The sequence below is a fragment of the Hyperolius riggenbachi genome, chromosome 7 (assembly GCF_040937935.1).
Source record: "Hyperolius riggenbachi isolate aHypRig1 chromosome 7, aHypRig1.pri, whole genome shotgun sequence".
NCBI lineage: Eukaryota > Metazoa > Chordata > Amphibia > Anura > Hyperoliidae > Hyperolius > Hyperolius riggenbachi.
In genome coordinates, this window is record NC_090652.1 from 248,607,801 (window position 1) to 248,626,267 (window position 18,467).

Genomic DNA, 18,467 nt, shown 5'->3' on the forward strand with positions numbered 1-18,467 from the left:
GCACACCCTCTTTTATCACATTAACCTCCCACCCCATGACTAACACTAACCTTACTACACCTAACACTAACCTACCCATGCCTAATCTAACCTCACTGTAGCCAGACTCAAAACCATTCCATACACTTGGCTATATCATAGCTGGCAACCTGTGCCCTAACTAACTCCCCTCCACCAGGTGTTCCATAGCTGCATATTTGCTTTACAGTCTAGTAATGCCATCACACCCAAATTACGTACTTGTGTTGTTTACCACAATTTGATGAGGTGCAATTCAAGGTCCATGAACAGTTCACACCTCATTAGTTGCGATGTTATACAACAAATTCTGTTCAGAATATGCAGTGCATTTCTAGAAGCACACACACTGATGTAGACAGTGTTCATAAATGATGGTGAACATTGGTCAATTGCATCTTTGCCTGTGTTACACTGCATGCCACCCCACATTTTTCACATTGCATTATATGTACGTTATAATGCAACACAATGCCCCAGTGTGAAACTAGCCTTAAAATATAATTGTTTAAAGGGACTCCGAGCAGTGCAGAAACTATGGAAAGATGCATATAATTTTACAGCTCTCTTTCTCCTCTTTCCAATGATATATAAATCGCCGCCCTAAGCCTTTTAGTTTTCGCTATTTTCGCGACTGAAATTGCCGTGGCTGCGATTTCGATCACGAAAATAGAGAAAACTAAAAGGCGTAGGGTGACGATTTAGGGGTCGTCAGAAAGAGGAGAAAGAGAGATTTAAAATGATATCCATCTTTCCATAGTTACATTGTAGTACACAGGGCGACTTTAAAATTAAAGTTAATTTAAAAGCCGGGTCTTGGTACAAAAGGATTCATTCTCTTGCGTAGTCACCTACACTGCTCAGAGGTACCCCACTACCAGGGCCGGCCTTAGCTTTCACAGCGCCCTGAGCGTAACCAGATTTTGGTGCCCCCCCCATTCACCCTTTTTGCGCCCACAAGCACGCACACATACACGCCCATGTGCAAGATCTCCTTTAGTGTATATAGGCGGATCCCCCCTTTAGTGTATATAGGCAGATCCCCCCTTTAGTGTATATAGGCAGATTCCCCCCCCCCCCCCCCCCCTTTAGTGTATATAGGCAGATCCTCCCTTACTATATATAGGCAGATCCCCTTTAGTGTATGTAGTCAGATCCCCTTTTTGTGTATATAAGCAGACCTCCCCATCCCTTTTAGTGTATAGAGGCAGATACCCCCCTTTAGTGTATGTAGGCAGAACCCCCATTTAGTATATATATAGGCAGATCCCCCTTTAGTGTATATAAGCAGATCCCTTTTGGAGTACATAGGCATATTCTCCCCACCCCCACCAACCTTTAGTGTATATAGGCAGATCCCTTTTGGTGTACATAGGCAGATTCTGCCCACCCCCCACCAAACTTTAGTGTATATAGGCAGATCCCCCTTTATTTTATATAAACAGAGCCCCCTTTTAGTGTATATAGCTAGGCAGATAAATAGTGTATAGTATACAAGCAGATCTTCCTTTAGCATATATAGGCACTCCCCCCCCCCCCCCCACACACACACACACACACTTTCCCAACCAGGAGGCAGTTGGGAAATCTTACTTTTCTGCTTGTAGCTGGGGACAGAAGATGGCCAGGAGTCAGGAGTGACAAGCAGGTCTCTCTCTGATTAGTACACAGCGCAGACATCGCCTGTGAGCGAGGGGCGGGGCTACTGGCTCGCACGGCTCACACAGACTCAGCAAAGGGCAGCAGCAGTTTCTTGGAGTCTTCTCCCCCCATCACCCCTAGGGGGTAAAGTTACCACGCGCAGCAGCCACAGACGGATTCGGAGCCCGCAGCCAGCAGGTAGAAATGTGGCCAGGGCCAGTTGAATGCACATCACGTGTGCCCCCCTGGAAGCCGGCGCCCTGAGGGACCGCTCAGGTCAAAGGCCAGCCATGCATACTATGACTATGCAAGAGACTGTGAGTGTGCGAAGGGTTAACTGTCTTTGCCATTTTACTGGCCACACCCCCTTTAGCACCTTGCTAATAACGTATTTAAATGTCCTAACTAGAGGCGGTGTGCCTAGATTTTTTGCCGTTGCGTAATGCCGGGTAACAGATGATACACCTGGTGTTACAAACACCATTCAGCATCATGAAATTGTAGCTGAAAGGCGCTCATGGCTGGAAGCTGGGAACACGACAAGCGTGCAGTTTAGTCATTCATGAATAATGGGCTTTAATTAATATAGAGGCACCAATGTTTAGTTCATGCACCTGGTAATAATCAGTGAGTAGTACCAAGTCTATGGAAGAAAGCCACAGCCACAAAGAGGTTAGAGTGATCATGTCCCAAAAATACTTTTGCTGAACTGATGCTTTGCTACAGTTCCTGGCAAAGCACTTACAAATTACATACTTTCCTCTTTGGTAAGGGAAATAACTTTTTTTGCATCCTGTTCCTCCTTTCCACTTCAAGCTGGTGAGACAATTTATAAAAGTCCTATCATTCTAATTTGGACTCAGATCAGCCTGATGCATAGTCTGTGCACATCTCACATTGTCTTCCCAATCCTAAAAAAATCTACCTCAGTATAAGCCTGTGCATTGCTTACTGCTATAAGCACATCCGGGGTTATTCCAGGGGACAGTACGGAACAGGGAGGTGAGCTTTGTATTGTGCAGCTTAGTAAGGCTGTGTGGTGTTGTTTATATTTGTGATATAAAGTTTTATGTTTTTTTTCACTTAGAAGATGATCAGTTTCTATCTGCTGGGGCTGCTGGTTCAACTTGTCACATCTCTTCTGTCATGTGGTGAGTACAATACACAATCTATGCGTCTGATTTACTAAGTTATCGTGAGAATGGGAGGAGCACACTTATTTGAATTGAATGTACATTTTGCTGCATAGCATAAAACACATGCAAAATCTCAAGTGCGTTTTTCCAATATGATTTTATGGTATCGCACGGGAATTACATGCAGTGCTTTCCTATGGGAAATCAAAAAGCACATGCAATTCCCATGTGTTTTTGTAGAAATTACATCTGATACTGCATTTTTACACTTGTTGAGTAGATGAGAAATGAGGAAGGCAGTGGCTTAATTGGGGAACACACACATTAATCTGCCCTAGCCATAGTCTAATATCACAGACTCATTCTAGGGCCAATATAGTGAGGAAAGTGAATCCCCTATGTCAGACCAATTCTAGAGTGAAGCTAATTGGCCTTAGGCCTATCAGTATTGGGGGTGTGGGAGGAAACTAGAGTGCCCAGAGAAAAGGGACAAGGACACAAGTAGAGCATACAAGCAGATAGTGTCCATGGCCAGAAATGTTATTTGGGACTGCAAGGTGCAAGGTGAGGCTGGTACCTACTGCACTATTGTGGTGAGAAATCTCCTTGCTGTAGATGCTGCATGAAACTGCAGTCACCATCATTCAGACAAGTCCCCCCTCACCTCCAGCTAGGAATACAATGAACAGGGATCCATTCACTGGTATGTAAAAAAAATGCTGTGCTTACCCAAATGTGGTTAAAGTGGATCTGAGATAAACTTTTACTCATTGCATGGTTGTGTTCCTTTCATATAGTTTATAGGGCATTCCTCAAGCCAATTTTTTTGTTTGTTTTAATACTCAAATTCTCTATAAACTAAACAAGCCTCACCCACAGCGCCTTTTGTGCCTAGGCACTCTTAGAGCAATGTAGCAAGGGCTTATGGGAGCTCAGTCTGGGCAGGAGGAGGTGTTACTAGCCATAGATTTCAGAGGCAGAGGGGAGGAGGAGAGGAGATCGAGCTGAGGGCTAGAGATGCTATCAGCTTGCCTGTGTAATGTGACAAGCAGAACATGGCTGCTGTCATTGTATCACAGGAAGAAATATTCATATACAGTTGAAGCTGTTTTGAGCTAGATTTGCTGTGCAAACTATCTAAATTTTAGATAAGATATATAGACAAGTTACTTGTTATAGTTAGTTTTTCACCTCAGGTCCACTTTAAACACAAAAACAGATAGTAAATTAAATGCATCCTATGTTATCAATAGGATATGTTTACAGTGTCAACTGGAAAGCAAATGCACAACCCAATTGCCTGACCACAAATGCAAAATACCAACCTACTGCATTTTTACGCAGCCCCACTCCAAACACTGGACTGCAAACACAAATCGGACATAATGGAAGCCTATGGCTTACAGCCACTAAAAAATTCTCACATGTCCCGTAGAGAATTGGGTACCACCTTCCCCGTTCATCCTGTCCCCACTCATCCTGGAAAGCAGGAAGCATACAGCCTCCTGTTAGTTTGCATAGGAACCAATGGGAATCCTCCTACAACACAGAAAATTCTCATTGGTTCATGTGGACTAATGAGAACCCTCCCTGTTGCTAGGTAGGATTCACATGAATTTTTTTTTAGAAACCAACAGGAAGCCCCATGCTTCCTGGTCTCTTGCTAAGCGGCAAATGAGTGGCAATGGTGTGGACGATGAGAAAAGCGGCAGAAGTACGGGCGGGCGGGTGTCAACGTAAACACAGTATATTTCACTATTATTAGGAGTGAGTCATGGAAAGGAAACTCTCATCATAAAGTGAATATTAGGAAGATCCATACTTGAGCAAGCCACCGCGCTCAAAGTAACATCCAGTTTATGCATAGGAGGATGTGTTTGAGTGATGAAACCACAAGGCAATTATTGAGTTCAAAAACATTCAGTCACACTTTATTGTATCAAAAAGATTATCAAAAGGTAAAAAATGTTGTATTTGTTACACTGTAGTCCCAGTCCTGACTCAGACAGGAACTGTCACTTACATACCTGATTTTTAAACCTTTCAGGCAGAGAAAGAAAAAAAAAGGAACACAGCAAAGTTATTAGTATGGCAGGCACTGTACATACACGTCTGTCTCATAATGTCACAATTCACCTCGGGTATCCTTCAACTACCTGAAGACCGTGTCACGCCAATGAGCGTGACCGCGGCAGCAGCCCCAGGACTGCCTAACGCCAATTAGCGTCAAGTCCTGGGGCCGGCTTCTGCAGGAGATCACGCGCAGGCTAGGGTACAAGAGAGCGATCGGCAGTGATAGGCTGAAGTCTATGACAGCCGATCACTGTGATAGGCTGGCCAGGGGAGGGAGGGAGGGTGGGGAAAAAAATATGTTTCTTTATTTTAAAAAAATGACAATAAATAAATGGAGAAAAGGGGGGGGGGGGGGGGAATCACTTGTGTGGTGTGCTGTGCGCAGTGCTGCTCATCCAGATTCTGGATATCCGGGTAACCCGGATATCCAACCTTTTTTCAGCTATCCGCCCGGATTCGGATTCCGGATATCTGGGCCCAAATCCGAATAGCTATCTGTGGATATTTGGTCGCATACGCAGATATCCGGATCCGAATACTGTAACTAAGGAGATGACATCCTGGAGCCAATCAGAGGGCTCCCAGCAGAAGCCCTTGCAACCAATAAAAGAGGGGAACACTGGCAAGCGCCACCTGACCTCATTGAGCCGATCAGATGCCTCCCAGCCTAAGCTCTGGCACCCAATCACAGAAAGGAACCCTGGCCAGCCCCCCTGTATAATAAGGAGGGCTGCCATGATGAGACATATCGTCCTAGCTTGGGAATGCTCACCGAGAGACATGCTCCAGTGCTGCTGGCCTAGCAAGGGCTGTAAACAGTGATAAACCAAAAGCTGTTCAGTGATTAACCCCTTTACTATCACTACACTATTGTTAAATCATTAATTAGCTTGATGTCATTGTGTGACAGTCAGAGTGTGTGCTGCAGGCAGCTGTTATGTGTCTGTGTGTGTGCTGTGCACAGACCAGGCCAGCTGCTGCCTGCTGGCCAGCTATTAGCCTTAGCTAGCTACAGTATAGGTTAGTTAGGTTAAGGATTAGGGGATAGGATTACTGTGTTATTGTGGAGTTAGTACTGTAGTACTGCAGTCAGTGCTAGTAGTTGTAAGAATAGTAGTACTACTGTGCTTGCTTTCTACAGAGCTGCTGTGCTGTGAGCAGTGCCAGTGTGACAGTTAGTGTGCACTAGTGTCTTCTCCTCTGCTGTCTGTCACTCGGCACTTGGCACGTGTCACGTGGCACGTGTCATGTGGCACGTGCCAAGTGCTGTGCCACGTTCCAAGTGACACAGGACACGTGTCAAGTGCCACGTGACATGTGCCAAGTGCCAATTGCCACGTGCCACATCCAGCATGCTCCTGGCACACGTTACACCTGCTGCTGCTGCATTGTCCTGCTCCTGCTGCCTGTGCAGCTCCCACCGCCAGAGTGCCACAGGTCACTGATACCACCTATGTTTAACCCAAAACACAACTGCAGCGTAATTTTTTGGAGGTGTCTTGGCTGAAAACTGTCATGCCCCAGTTGTGCTGTTGGACTTTGGATACAATATGGGCTGCACGATCGCTGTCTGGAACCTAGGCCTGGTGTTAATTGACAGCCATTTTTTTTTGGGGGGGGGGGGGGGGATTTTAAGCCCCCACATCATCAATTAGTGTTCCCCTTTAAAAAATAATGATGATACGTGCCTCATTTACCATAAAAAACGTTTTTAAAGCAATTTAAAGACCACTTCCGGTTTTTCTATCCAGATATCCGAATCTGGCTGGATACCCCGGATGCTGAGGTCAGATATCTGATCTGTATTGGAAAACTTTGAAATCGGATATCCGACCCGGATCGGATATGGATTTTAAAAAGGGGTATCCGAGCAGCAATGGTTGTGTGGCCCTGCAGCTTGGCCTTAAAGCTGCAGTGGCCCATTTCAGTAAAAATGGCCTGGTCTTTACGGGGGTTTAGCACTGTGGTCTTCAAGTGGTTAATCATAACAAAAACATTTCCTTTTTTTTTTTTAAACATGCACTTATTTTCTATTATTACCAATATTTTCTTAATCATAGCATTTGAAAATAATAAGTGTAAAATGCTGTACTTCCACTACTCAATGGAATCCTCCAATGCTGGGCAGAGACCGGTTAGGGAGTTGTGCTGGAGTGCATGGCATTTGCTGCCTAAAACACAAATGTGATATCGCGCATATAGGGGGAGTGCTGTGCATGTCAGAAACCATCCATTTAATCATCCTTTTGAATTACCATTATTTTTCTTTTTTTTTAATTCATGTTCAACCAAGCATAAGTTAGTATGAGCCTTCCTAGGAGAGACAGCTATAGCCAATTAGCAACAGCAAGGAGCAAAAACAATATTTTTGTCTCTCTGAACACTTTAGATCTTGTGCTAAAAAATCCCCAAAAGATTATATATTGTGCCTACTGGTATTTTCTAGGTGTTGCTTTCTAAACAGGCTGGCACACATACCGAACGCACCACAAGGATTTATAAATCAATCAGTCAGTCCTTAGCCTAAATGTAGTATAATTATTTTGTAACAGATAACCCATGCCTTCATGAGAAGAAGCTGAAAACCCTCAATCAGATGCTCTCCTGCTGGGAGGATGACAACAGTTGTACTAACATTCCAGATTCCAGTAGAAGCAATAACTGCAGGTACAGGAGCTGCCATGATATTAAGAAGGCAAAGCCTGAAACTAGAGGTGAGTGACTTACTTTGTAGGTAAAGTATAAGCATGCTTCTTTATATTATGCAGCATTTATGCTTTTTGTCATCAATGGTAGGCCTGAAGGCACCAATAGGGTGCCCCAATAGCTAACAGTAAAACACCCTATTACAACTATTAAACAAAAAGTTGGCAGAAGCATGATTTGCAAAACATTAAATTAATAAGGTTAAAAACTGCAAAACTTAATTATTATCAATTATATAGCGTTGACATCTTCCACAGCACTGAACAGAGCATATTGTCTTGTTACTTAATGTCCCCAGAGGGGCTCACAATCTGATCTCTTCTATAGTCATATGTCTATGTAAACTGTATATAGTGTAGTGTATGTATTGTAGTCTACTCTAGGGCCAATTTAGGGGAAGACAATTATCTGTATGTTTTTGGTATGTTGGAGTAAACCGGAGTGCCCGGAGAAAATCCACTTAGAGACGGGGATAACGTACAAACTCCATGCAGACAGGGATCTTTCATGAAGCAAGTTGAAACATTTGCATCAGGCACAGAGATTTCAGGGCAGCATTTTTGTACTGCATGTACCTTCCTGAGGAGGAATGGAGTGGCTGAGGGTGAGCAGTTTGTGTGTCACAGATTCATAGCCATCCAGTGTGCTTTTGCGTTGAGCTGCAGCATGTCATGTGAGAACATCAAATGAAGCAGAGTAAAGGTGGCCATACACTTAGATATAGTAGATTTGCAGCAGATTCGACTATCAGATAAATTTCTGTCAGATGCCTGTCAAGTCACATCTGACAGGAATCTATCTGATGTGTGCCACACACTAGGAACAGATTTCCAATAGATTTCAGAAGTAAAGGGAACCTTAACTGTAAAAAAAGTTTTACTTACCTGGGGCATCTACCAGCCCCCTGCAGCCATCCTGTGCGCTCGCAGACAGTCACTCATGGCTCCTCTGGTCCCCCGCTGCCAGCTAGTTTCGTTTTTGCCGACTGGGAGTCGACCAGCCACCATGCGTACGTTTTTACGCAATCCCGCTGGTGCAGGAAGCTATTGCAGACATCAACAAGTAAATTTTTACACGTTACGGGTGTAATGCGTAAAATGTTATGCATTACACCCATAACGCGTAAAAATGTACTTGTTGATGTCTGCAATAGCTTCCTGCACCAGCAGGAATGCGTAAAAACGTACGCATGGCGGCCGGCCGACTCCCAGTCGGCAAAAACGAAACTAGCTGGCAGCGGGGGACCAGAGGAGACATGAGTGACTGTGAGGGCACAGAATGGCTGCAGGGGGCTGGTAGATGCCCCAGGTAAGTAAAACTCATTTTTTTACAGTGAAGATTCCCTTTAAATCTATTGGAAATCAAATCTAAGTGCATTATTGAACTATTAGATCCAATGCAACTCTATGGGCCATTCGAACTGCTGTCAGCAGGAGATCGAACTAGATTCTCCACCCCGTCAGATAGATCAAATCGGCCACAAATCGATCGAAATCGGCTGCAAATTGATCGAATGAGTAATTCGATAGAATCAATTTCTGATTGATGGCTGAAATTGATCAGTGTATGAGCCCCTTAAATGGTTGGGTGCTGTGCGATCATTTCAAATCGGGAGGGTGGGTGCATCCTCACAAGTTTGCCTCAGGCAGCAAAAAGTCTACAGCGGGCCCTGCATGCAGATATTGCCCTGGCTGGGATTCACACCGGAGACCCAGTGCTACAAGGCAAGAGTGCTCAGTGAAGAGGTTATACCACCATGCTTCCGAGTATAGAGGTTATGCCACCATACTGCCCAGCGTAGAGGTTACACTTGCAGCAGTGCTGGCTTGGGAAGAGCAGATTCCATAAAACAGACATCGTATTTCAAGGTGATGACTCAACACACAGGCACACTGTTGTACCCAAATTTGCTTATACATTTTAAAGTTTTCCTTGGTTCACTTTATTGTAAGCATTATTCTAATTTTGTTGAGAAAAAAGTAAGGCTCTCCAAGTCCACTGTACACATGACTGGTTTTTTGGTCAAACAGAAAACGCTATATTTCACAGCTTGCTGTAATTGTAGAATGCAAATGCGTGTGATTGCGTTTTTTTAAATAATTTTCAATAGCAATTCCAGGAATCAGAAGGGCTAGCACAAGCATTAATTGCAATAGAATCATGTACAAAATTGAAACGTATCAATGAAAATTGTGTTCCATGATTTTAATTTCACAATGCTTACTTACCAAATCGCATGCATTTTGTGATTCTGATCAGATCGCTTCTAGTGGAAAAGGGCCCTAAGTCCAGGTGTGCGAAACAGTAACAAGCAATCTCGACTCTGAAGCTGTGCTCCTCGTTTCTGTGCATTGCTTGCTGGTGCGCTTTGTCTTTGCGTTTCTATTGAGTGAAGTGAATTGGAATCTGCAAACGCAATATAAAAACCCATGGAATCACACAGCAAAGAGTCGCATGAGTTTACGATTGTGTTTTGTGATTTCTAGTTGAAAAGGGCCCTGAAAGTGGTTATCATCTGTTCTGATTGCCAATTCTATAAATATTACACTTTCCTGACAATCTGCAGTTCACCAACTTTGTAAGTTGCCCCCTAAAAGATAAATACAACCTATGTACCTACACTCGCTTAGACCATTCCCAACATATGGGTTTGGGTGAAACTCTCCTTAAATGACCAGAAAGTGTCTATTTCACAGATGGAATCTACACTCTCACTACAGAGGATGCATTGTCATATCAGACGTTTTGTGACATGACCACCAGTGGGGGAGGATGGACACTGGTGGCCAGTATTCATGAGAACAACATGAATGGAAAGTGTACCACAGGAGATCGCTGGAGCAGCCAACAGGGGAATAAAGCCAGCAACCCAGAAGGTGATGGGAACTGGGCAAATTATGCCACGTTTGGCTCACCAGATGGAGCAACAAGTGATGACTACAAGGTAACAATTAACTACAGTATTACTTTTATCATTATTGTGTGTTTATGTAGTGTTGATATCCAGGGGCTGACAACATACCAGGGGGGTCCCCAGCAAAATTGGCATGGGGCTTCCTTCCCAGGATCCAACATCCCTCCCCCTTTCCTCCAGCAAGTGTAGTAAGAAGAACACACCCAAACACCTGATCACTCCTGCCACTAGCATGCTCCAGAACTGTATCGCATCTCCTCTGTTGTTCCTGGAAACCTCACTATCTCTGCATACAAGCTTCTAGGTGACATGCATCGAGAGCTGGAGGTATGCAACATAGAGCATGAGGCTGCTGAGAAAAAGATCACAGGAGATCCAATGCAGAACTTGAGTGAGTAAATATAGTGCTCTCCTGTGCAACTCTTCAGAAGGGGGAGCGAAAGCGGACCTTCAAAGTCCCTGCCCGCCCCCCTCCCTCATACTCTAATGCTTAAAAGTTAGAATGTCTCAACACATTGCCTGTAGTGATGGACCTAACATAAAATTTTGCATTCACAAATGCAAATTTACTGGGAACGTTCGCAAACCGGTGAATGCTGCAAACCGCCATAGACTTCAATGGACAGGCAAATTGTAACACCTATAGAGACTGTTTCTGGTCACAAAACTGATGGACAAGTTGTTTTACAGGTTGTGAAAAGGGATGTGCCAGAGGAGGATCCATGGCAAAACTAACACACACTCAAGTGTTTATTTTTTTAAATGAATCTCACTTCACTCAGCTGATAAATAGGTTTACAGTGCAACAATCACCACAAAGTATAGGCCCTGACAGTGAGGCCTTATACAGTAACAGCACAGGAGAGGTGGATAGATGATGGTGCTGCTGGACACTCAGTGAACGTCACTTCACTCAGATGACAGTTAGGTTAGATTTATGCTATGTGCAAGAATCACCACAAACTATTGGCCTTCATAGCTCCCAATTGTCCCTTTTTCGGAAGGACAGTCCCTTTTTGGGAGCCCTGTCCCTCTGTCCCTCTTTCACCCTCAGTTGTCCCTCTTTCAGGACTTTGTCCCTCTTTCTATGAAAATATATATATTCCTCTACTAAAAATGTGTTTGATTGACTCTAAACTTTATTCCCAAACTTTAAATTGATATATTACTAATTTTAAAATGTTACTATGAAGGAAAAAGACCCAGGATAGAAAGGACCAGTGTGGTTTGAATTATAAAACAACATTTTCTTTATGAAATCTTTATGGTATGCGTGACTAGAGGCGTGGTGAGGGCGTGGTCAGGGGTGTGGCAGGGGCGTGGCTTAAGTTTCCCTTTTTCTCATCTGAAAAAGTTGGGAGGTATGCTTATACAGGACTATAGTTGATAGATCACAGTAGTGGTGGTGAAGGTTTATTGGGTAATCTAGTCGGGCCACTACTAGGAGCAGCACACCTTTCTGACTCCAACAGCTAAAGTGTGCACTGGACACATAGAACAGTTATATAACACTAACAAGAAAAAAGCCCCTACAAGGGCTATCGGGTGACCTAGTATTGTAGCAGCAATAAAGTGCAGTGGACACACAACAGCAGCTAACTATGCTATCCCTCTCAGCAGCACAGCTCTCCCTATTCTACTTAGCACAGCACACAGGCAGAATGTAAAATGGTTGCTGTGCGTGTGTGTTTATAGGGGGGGTGTCCAGGAGGGAAGGATACCCGATTGGCTGCCATGTGTCTGCTGATGCTGGCGTGAGGGGTACATTTTTGTCTCCATGCATACCTGCGTATACATAGAGACAAAAAATGACCCCTCGTGCCAGCATCAGCAGACACATGGCAGCCCGGATTGAACTCGCTATCTGTTCGCCAGTGGGCAATGGGTGAGGTGAACTGGCGATGATCGATGGGAACTGTCCGCCAACAAACAGTTCTGTCCATCACTAATTGTCTGTCTATTTAATAAGATTCACTGGAACCCCGTATCAGCTGGGATCTGGTGCATAGATCTGCCCCCATGCAGAAAATGGCTCTGGCCCTTTCTATATCGAACATAGAAAATGTAGAGGACTTTATCTGTAAGGTGGCAGGGCTACACACTGAAATCAGGCTGATATGGGGCTCCGGTGAATCTTATTATACAGACAACATGCTGGAGAATTCAGGTTGGCAATGACAGGACAAGATGGCTGAAATGGGTAGAGTGTTATCTTTCTGTTATCAAAAGCAGATGCCATCTTAATATAACTTTAAAATTCCAAAACTTTGGCAGTGATGAAATGCCTTTTATGTTACATACTTTCAATCAAGAAGATTATTATATGCAAATGGGCGTAGCAATAGGGGTTGCAGAGGTAGCTACCGCATCTGGGCCCTTGGGCCAGAGGGGCCCCAAGAGGCCCTCCCTCAAACACAGTATTAGCTCTCTATTGGTCCTGTGCTCATAATAATCACTTTTACAGGTACTTTGAATAGTGGTAATCATTAACAAACTGTTCCCCATCCCCTTCTTGCACCCAGGGTCGGACTGGGACACTAAGGGCCCACCAAGGAAGTTTCAGCCTGGGGCCCGCCACATTCTCCTCCTTCCCCCCCCTCGTCCTTCTTACCCCCCGATCCCCTCTCCTCCTCTACCCCCCCTCCCATTTTGGGCTCACATACACATGTACTCTAGAAATTTTGCATGATTTTATGGTAGGGAGTAGATTGTGAGCACTTCTGAGGACAGTCACCACGCGCTGGAACATGGGCATTGGTCATGATGAGTCATGGGTAGACTTTAAATAAAATAAACACAAAGTAAGTAGCAATGTTATTCACAGATATTAGGTCTGACCAGATACATTTTAGATAAAATAATCAAGTAGTTACATGCCTCATGATAATTCATCAAGTCAAATGGCAGCAGATTTTTCGACAAAATGCAATCAGATTGGCGGCAGATTTCTCGACAAAATGCATTCAAAGTGGCGGCAGATATCCCCACAAAATGCAATCAGATTGGCGGCAGCCGGCAAATACCCCCACAAAATGCAATCAGATTGGTGGCAGATATCCCCACTAAATGCAATCAGATTGGTGGTAGATTTCCCCACTAAATGCAATCAGATTGGTGGTAGATATTCCCACTAAATGCAATCAGATTGGCGGCAGATTTCCCCACTAAATGCAATCAGATTGGTGGTAGATATTCCCACTAAATGCAATAAGATTGGCAGCAGATACCCCCACAAAATGCAATCAGATTGGCAGCAGATACCCCCACAAAATGCAATTAGATTGGCGGCAGATATCCCCACAAAATGCAATTAGATTGGCAGCAGATTTCCCCACAAAATGCAATTAGATTGGCGGCAGATTTCCCCACAAAATGCAATTAGATTGGCAGCAGATTTCCCAACAAAATACAATCAGATCAGGGGCAAATATCCCAACAAAATGCAATTAGATTGGTGGCAGATATCCCCACAAAATGCAATTAGATTGGCGGCAGATATCCCCACAAAATGCAATCAGATTAGCAGCAGATTTCCCAACAAAATGCAATCAGCTTGGTGGCAGATATCCCTACAAAATGCAATTAGATTGGCGGCAGATTTCCCCACAAAATACAATTAGATTGGCGGCAGATTTCCCAACAAAATACAATCAGATTGGCGGCAGATTTCCCCACAAAATAAAATTAGATTGGCGGCAGATTTCCCCACAAAATACAATCAGATTGGTGGCAGATTTCCCCACAAAATGCAATAAGATTGGCTGCAGATTTCCCCACAAAATACAATCAGATTGTCGGCAGATATCCCTACAAAATGCAATTAGATTGGCGGCAGATATCCCCACAAAATGCAATTAGATTGGCAGCAGATATCCCCACAAAATGCAATAAGATTGGTGGCAGATTTCCCAACAAAATACAATCAGCTTGGTGGCAGATATCCCCACAAAATGCAATCAGATTGGCAGCAGATATCCCCACAAAATGCAATTAGATTGGCGGCAGATATCCCCACAAAATGCAATCAGATTGGCGGCAGATATCCCCACAAAATGCAATTAGATTGACGGCAGATATCCCAACAAAATACAATCAGATTGGCGACAGATATCCCCACAAAATGCAATTAAATTGGCGGCAGATATCCCCACAAAATGCAATTAGATTGGCGGCAGATTTCCCTACAAAATGCAATTAGATTGGCAGCAGATTTCCCTACAAAATGCAATTAGATTGGTGGCAGATATCCCCAGAAAATGCAATTAGATTGGCAGCAGATTTCCCCTCAAAGGCAGGTCCCCAGTTAGTGGGGGCCCCAGAGCTGAGAAGGAGGGGGCACAGCACAGGAAGGGGGGGAAATTGTGCACAGAGCAGGGGGGAGGGGGGAAAGCCTCCCCCCCCTCCCTCAAATAGGGGCCCCCCTTCTGCGCTCCCCTCTCCCCTCCAAAATTGCAGCCAGCCTAAGCTTACCGGCATCAGAGCGAAAGCACTGCGTGCCGCTGGGCTGGCTTGGTCTCTGTCTTCTGCACTGACTAATCATGCTCTCGCAGTACTTCCTGTGAGAGCATGATTGGTCAGTGCAGGAGACGGAGAACAGCCCAGCCCAGCGGCACGCAGCGCTATCGCTCTGATGCCAGTAAGCTATTCTACGCTGCTGTTGCCATTGGCAGGTTTTGGTGTGCTGTAGCAACTTTTATGTATATAGTGCGGGGGGTGGTCCAATGTAAAAATGGCATTGGGCCCCCAAATCCTTAGCTAAACCACTGTATGCAGACTAGAGGAGTCAGTGGAAACATAAACTGAGGTGTCAGAGTTGAAGTTTTGTACCGAGTCCGACTCCACATCCCTGGTACTTACACAGCACCAACAGGCAACCTTTATAGATTCCACAGAAACACTTCTGCTCCTGCCTTCAAGGAAACTCACAATCTAATGATCTTACAGCAGTCATATGCAGAATTTGACCATATGTTATTTAACCTATAAATTACATGAAGAAAAGGAAAAAATAGTTTTGAGTGACGAAATTCCAATTTCTGTATGCAGTTTGGGTTGAGTTTTGGTTTCTGAAAGATTCCTGAAAGATCCCTGGCTCAGTTATGACAGCTGTGTCTCTGATTTTAATTTCTGGGGAAACAACCTTTAATCCTATCTATGTAAATTCCTTTCACGTCCAGAATCCTGGATATTATGATATAACAGCTGGAGATGTGGCGATATGGCACGTGCCGAACAAGACGCCAGTAATCAAATGGAGGAACACGACTCTCCTGAGATATCACACTAATACTAGCTTCCTGTCTGATGAAGGGGGAAACCTCTTCAACCTGTACAAGGTAAACATGAGAACAGACTAACAGTCACATCTTGTTTTTCTCAGGTCAGTATTGTATATGTTGTCTATGGCCTCAATTCACTAAGCAGTTTAGCCTAGTCTACTGATGGTTTTTAGTCTACTGATGGTTTGGTGTAATGTTTTATACCTGTTTTTAGACCTGGTCTAAAACATTCTTTAATTAGCTCGGTAAAGCAGGGGGGATGATCAAAAGATGCATTTCACAAAGGCAAACAAGGAGTAACCAAACCCATCTTTTTCTGACCGAGATTAGACCAGCTGATTTCTGTCAGTAAAGTAATTCTGTGAGGTATTTTAGACTTGAGAATGGAACCTTCTGGATTAATTATGCAGGAGTTTAATTGTATACAAAGGAGAGCTCATCAGAGGAGAAGGATGTCAGTCATAGCTACTCATTCATGAACTGCATCTTTTGATCATTTCCCCTGCTTTACCGACATAATTACCGAATGTTTTAAACCAGGTCTAAAACATTTGGTAGTTATTAGTGAATTCCCTCTTGATGAAACTGATTTACACCAAACCATCAGTAGACTAAAAACTATCAGTAGACTGGTCTAAACTGCTTAGTGAACTGAAGCCTATATGGAAAAGCAAGAAAGTTTGGGACACTCACCAATCCAGCTGATCTTAGTGGTAAATCTTACCCTCACCACTGAATGGTGTAGAGATGCTCCCTTGTGCCCTACGGTGTGCTCCGTTGACGGTTGAGAAGGAAGATATTGTGGTTTAAAGAGGAAAGACATGCACCAGCCGGAGTACTTGCAAAAGGAGCTTGTTTATTCGCAATCCACACCTTTACATATGGTCCAAACCATTACATTTTAGTGTCATAATCCGCACCTTACAGTATGGTAATCCATCTAGTTATCAGCTCACAGGTGATGTGTCCTGCGGTGAGGGTTACAAGGGCTGGGTGCAGCGGATTAGTGGGCAGTATCAATGACCATTTCACGTGCAGTATGCTTGATCACATGGAGGCAAGGCCTGTGAGCTAGATGGATTAGCGTATAATGTTTAAAGTCGTGGATTACGAATAAAGAAGGTCGTTTTTGAAGTACTCCAGCTGATGCACATCTTTCATCTTTAAACCGCAGTATTGTTGATGCCGGCCACTTCTCTATACTGTGCAGTAGAAGTGGATACGGTAGAGGGGGGGGGGGGGGGGGGGTGAGCGCCGTTTTATTTATGACAAAAATGTGAAGAGCGGAAAGATGTGGTTTTATAACACTATTTTTATAAAAGCAAGAACAGTTTTTGTTCTCTGGCAATAAGGATTTCCAAACCATTACATTTTAGTTTCATAATAATAACACTGAGTGGTAAGCAGAAACACTATTCATTTTCAAAGTGTAATGAAATGAATTGAGTAATAGCCACCACTGGTAGTTTAGATGTAGAGTTATGTGGCCCACTGACTTTCATATTGGCCGTGTGTAACACTATTGTGATGGTCTCCATGGAACTCTTATAAAGTGGTAAACAGGTCGGTGAGGTTAGGAATAGAAACCGGTCAGAATAGGGAAAAGGCACATAAGTAAATTGAATTTGTTGAATGCTGAAGAAAGCAATAAACTCTGTAATTCAAATGTAAAGCCTTCTAACAATATATGGCAGGTCAGGCATTAGCAATTAGACAGCAAGAAGTTTTGAATCAGGATGATACCATTTATTGGCTAACTTAGAGATGGATAAACAGTGAGCTTTCGACTTATAAAAAGCCTTCGTTGGACTGGTTCCTGACCAAAACTGAAAAACACAGCCTAAGCTTAAAAGCTTAAAACACAGATAAGCTGTGTTTTTCAGTTTTGGTCAGGAACCAGTCCGACGAAGGCTTTTTATAAGTCGAAAGCTCACTGTTTATCCATCTCTAAGTTAGTCAATAAATGGTATCATCCTGATTCAAAACTTCTTGCTTTTACTCATGGCTAACACGGTACAACACTTTACAGCAATTAGACAGAGCAGGGAGACATTTACTGACCAGTGGATCCACATGCAATATAGTACTCAAACAAAGTGCCACCAACCAGTGAAACTGGGAACTGCAGGTTTACTGATGGGCCGGGGTAAAGAAGAAGAGGTGGGATATATAGAATTTATTACATTATGCACTTTAACTTTCTTTAACTGTCTTGTTGTTGTCTTAAAGTGAACCTGAGGTGAGCGTGATATGGAGGCTGCCATATTTATTTCCTTTCAAACAATACTAGTTGCCTGGCAGCCCTGCTGATCTATTTGGCTGCAGTAGTGAACTGAATTACACCAGAAATAAGCATGCAGCTAATCTTGTCAGTTCTGACAATATTGTCAGAAACCCCTGACCTGCTGCATGCTTGTTCAGTGTCTATGGTTGAAAGAATTAGAGGCAGAGGATCAGCACATCAGCCAGACAACTGGTATTGCTTAAAAAGGAGAGAAATATGGCAGCCTCAATATTATTCTCACCTCGGGTTCCCTTTAGAGTAGGATGAAACTCCATATTAAAGCGGACCTGAACTCAGACGTCCTTTTTGCTATAACAGATACACAGCATAATAACCTTTCAAGAGAACCAGAGATGAACAACATAATAGATTTATACATACCTCCTGGGGCTTCCTCCAGCCCCATCCGAATGGAT

At 43.7% G+C, this 18,467-nt stretch overlaps 1 protein-coding gene across 2 annotated transcripts in view; it reads left to right on the plus strand.

Moving 5' to 3' along the window:
* The first annotated feature begins 2,525 nt into the window (after nucleotides 1–2,525).
* The window catches only part of LOC137525815 (intelectin-1-like), a 43,673-nt gene continuing 27,731 nt past the window's right edge, over nucleotides 2,526–18,467 (plus strand). Inside the window, exons 1-5 of one of the 2 annotated variants that reach the window (XM_068247022.1) lie at nucleotides 2,526–2,661; nucleotides 2,747–2,810; nucleotides 7,421–7,582; nucleotides 10,271–10,518; nucleotides 15,666–15,824. In XM_068247022.1, coding sequence (XP_068103123.1) covers nucleotides 2,750–2,810; nucleotides 7,421–7,582; nucleotides 10,271–10,518; nucleotides 15,666–15,824 — 630 coding nt within the window. In that variant the 5' untranslated portion in view covers nucleotides 2,526–2,661; nucleotides 2,747–2,749. The remainder of the gene's footprint in view (nucleotides 2,662–2,746; nucleotides 2,811–7,420; nucleotides 7,583–10,270; nucleotides 10,519–15,665; nucleotides 15,825–18,467) is intronic. The other variant, XM_068247023.1, reaches the window with a different exon arrangement.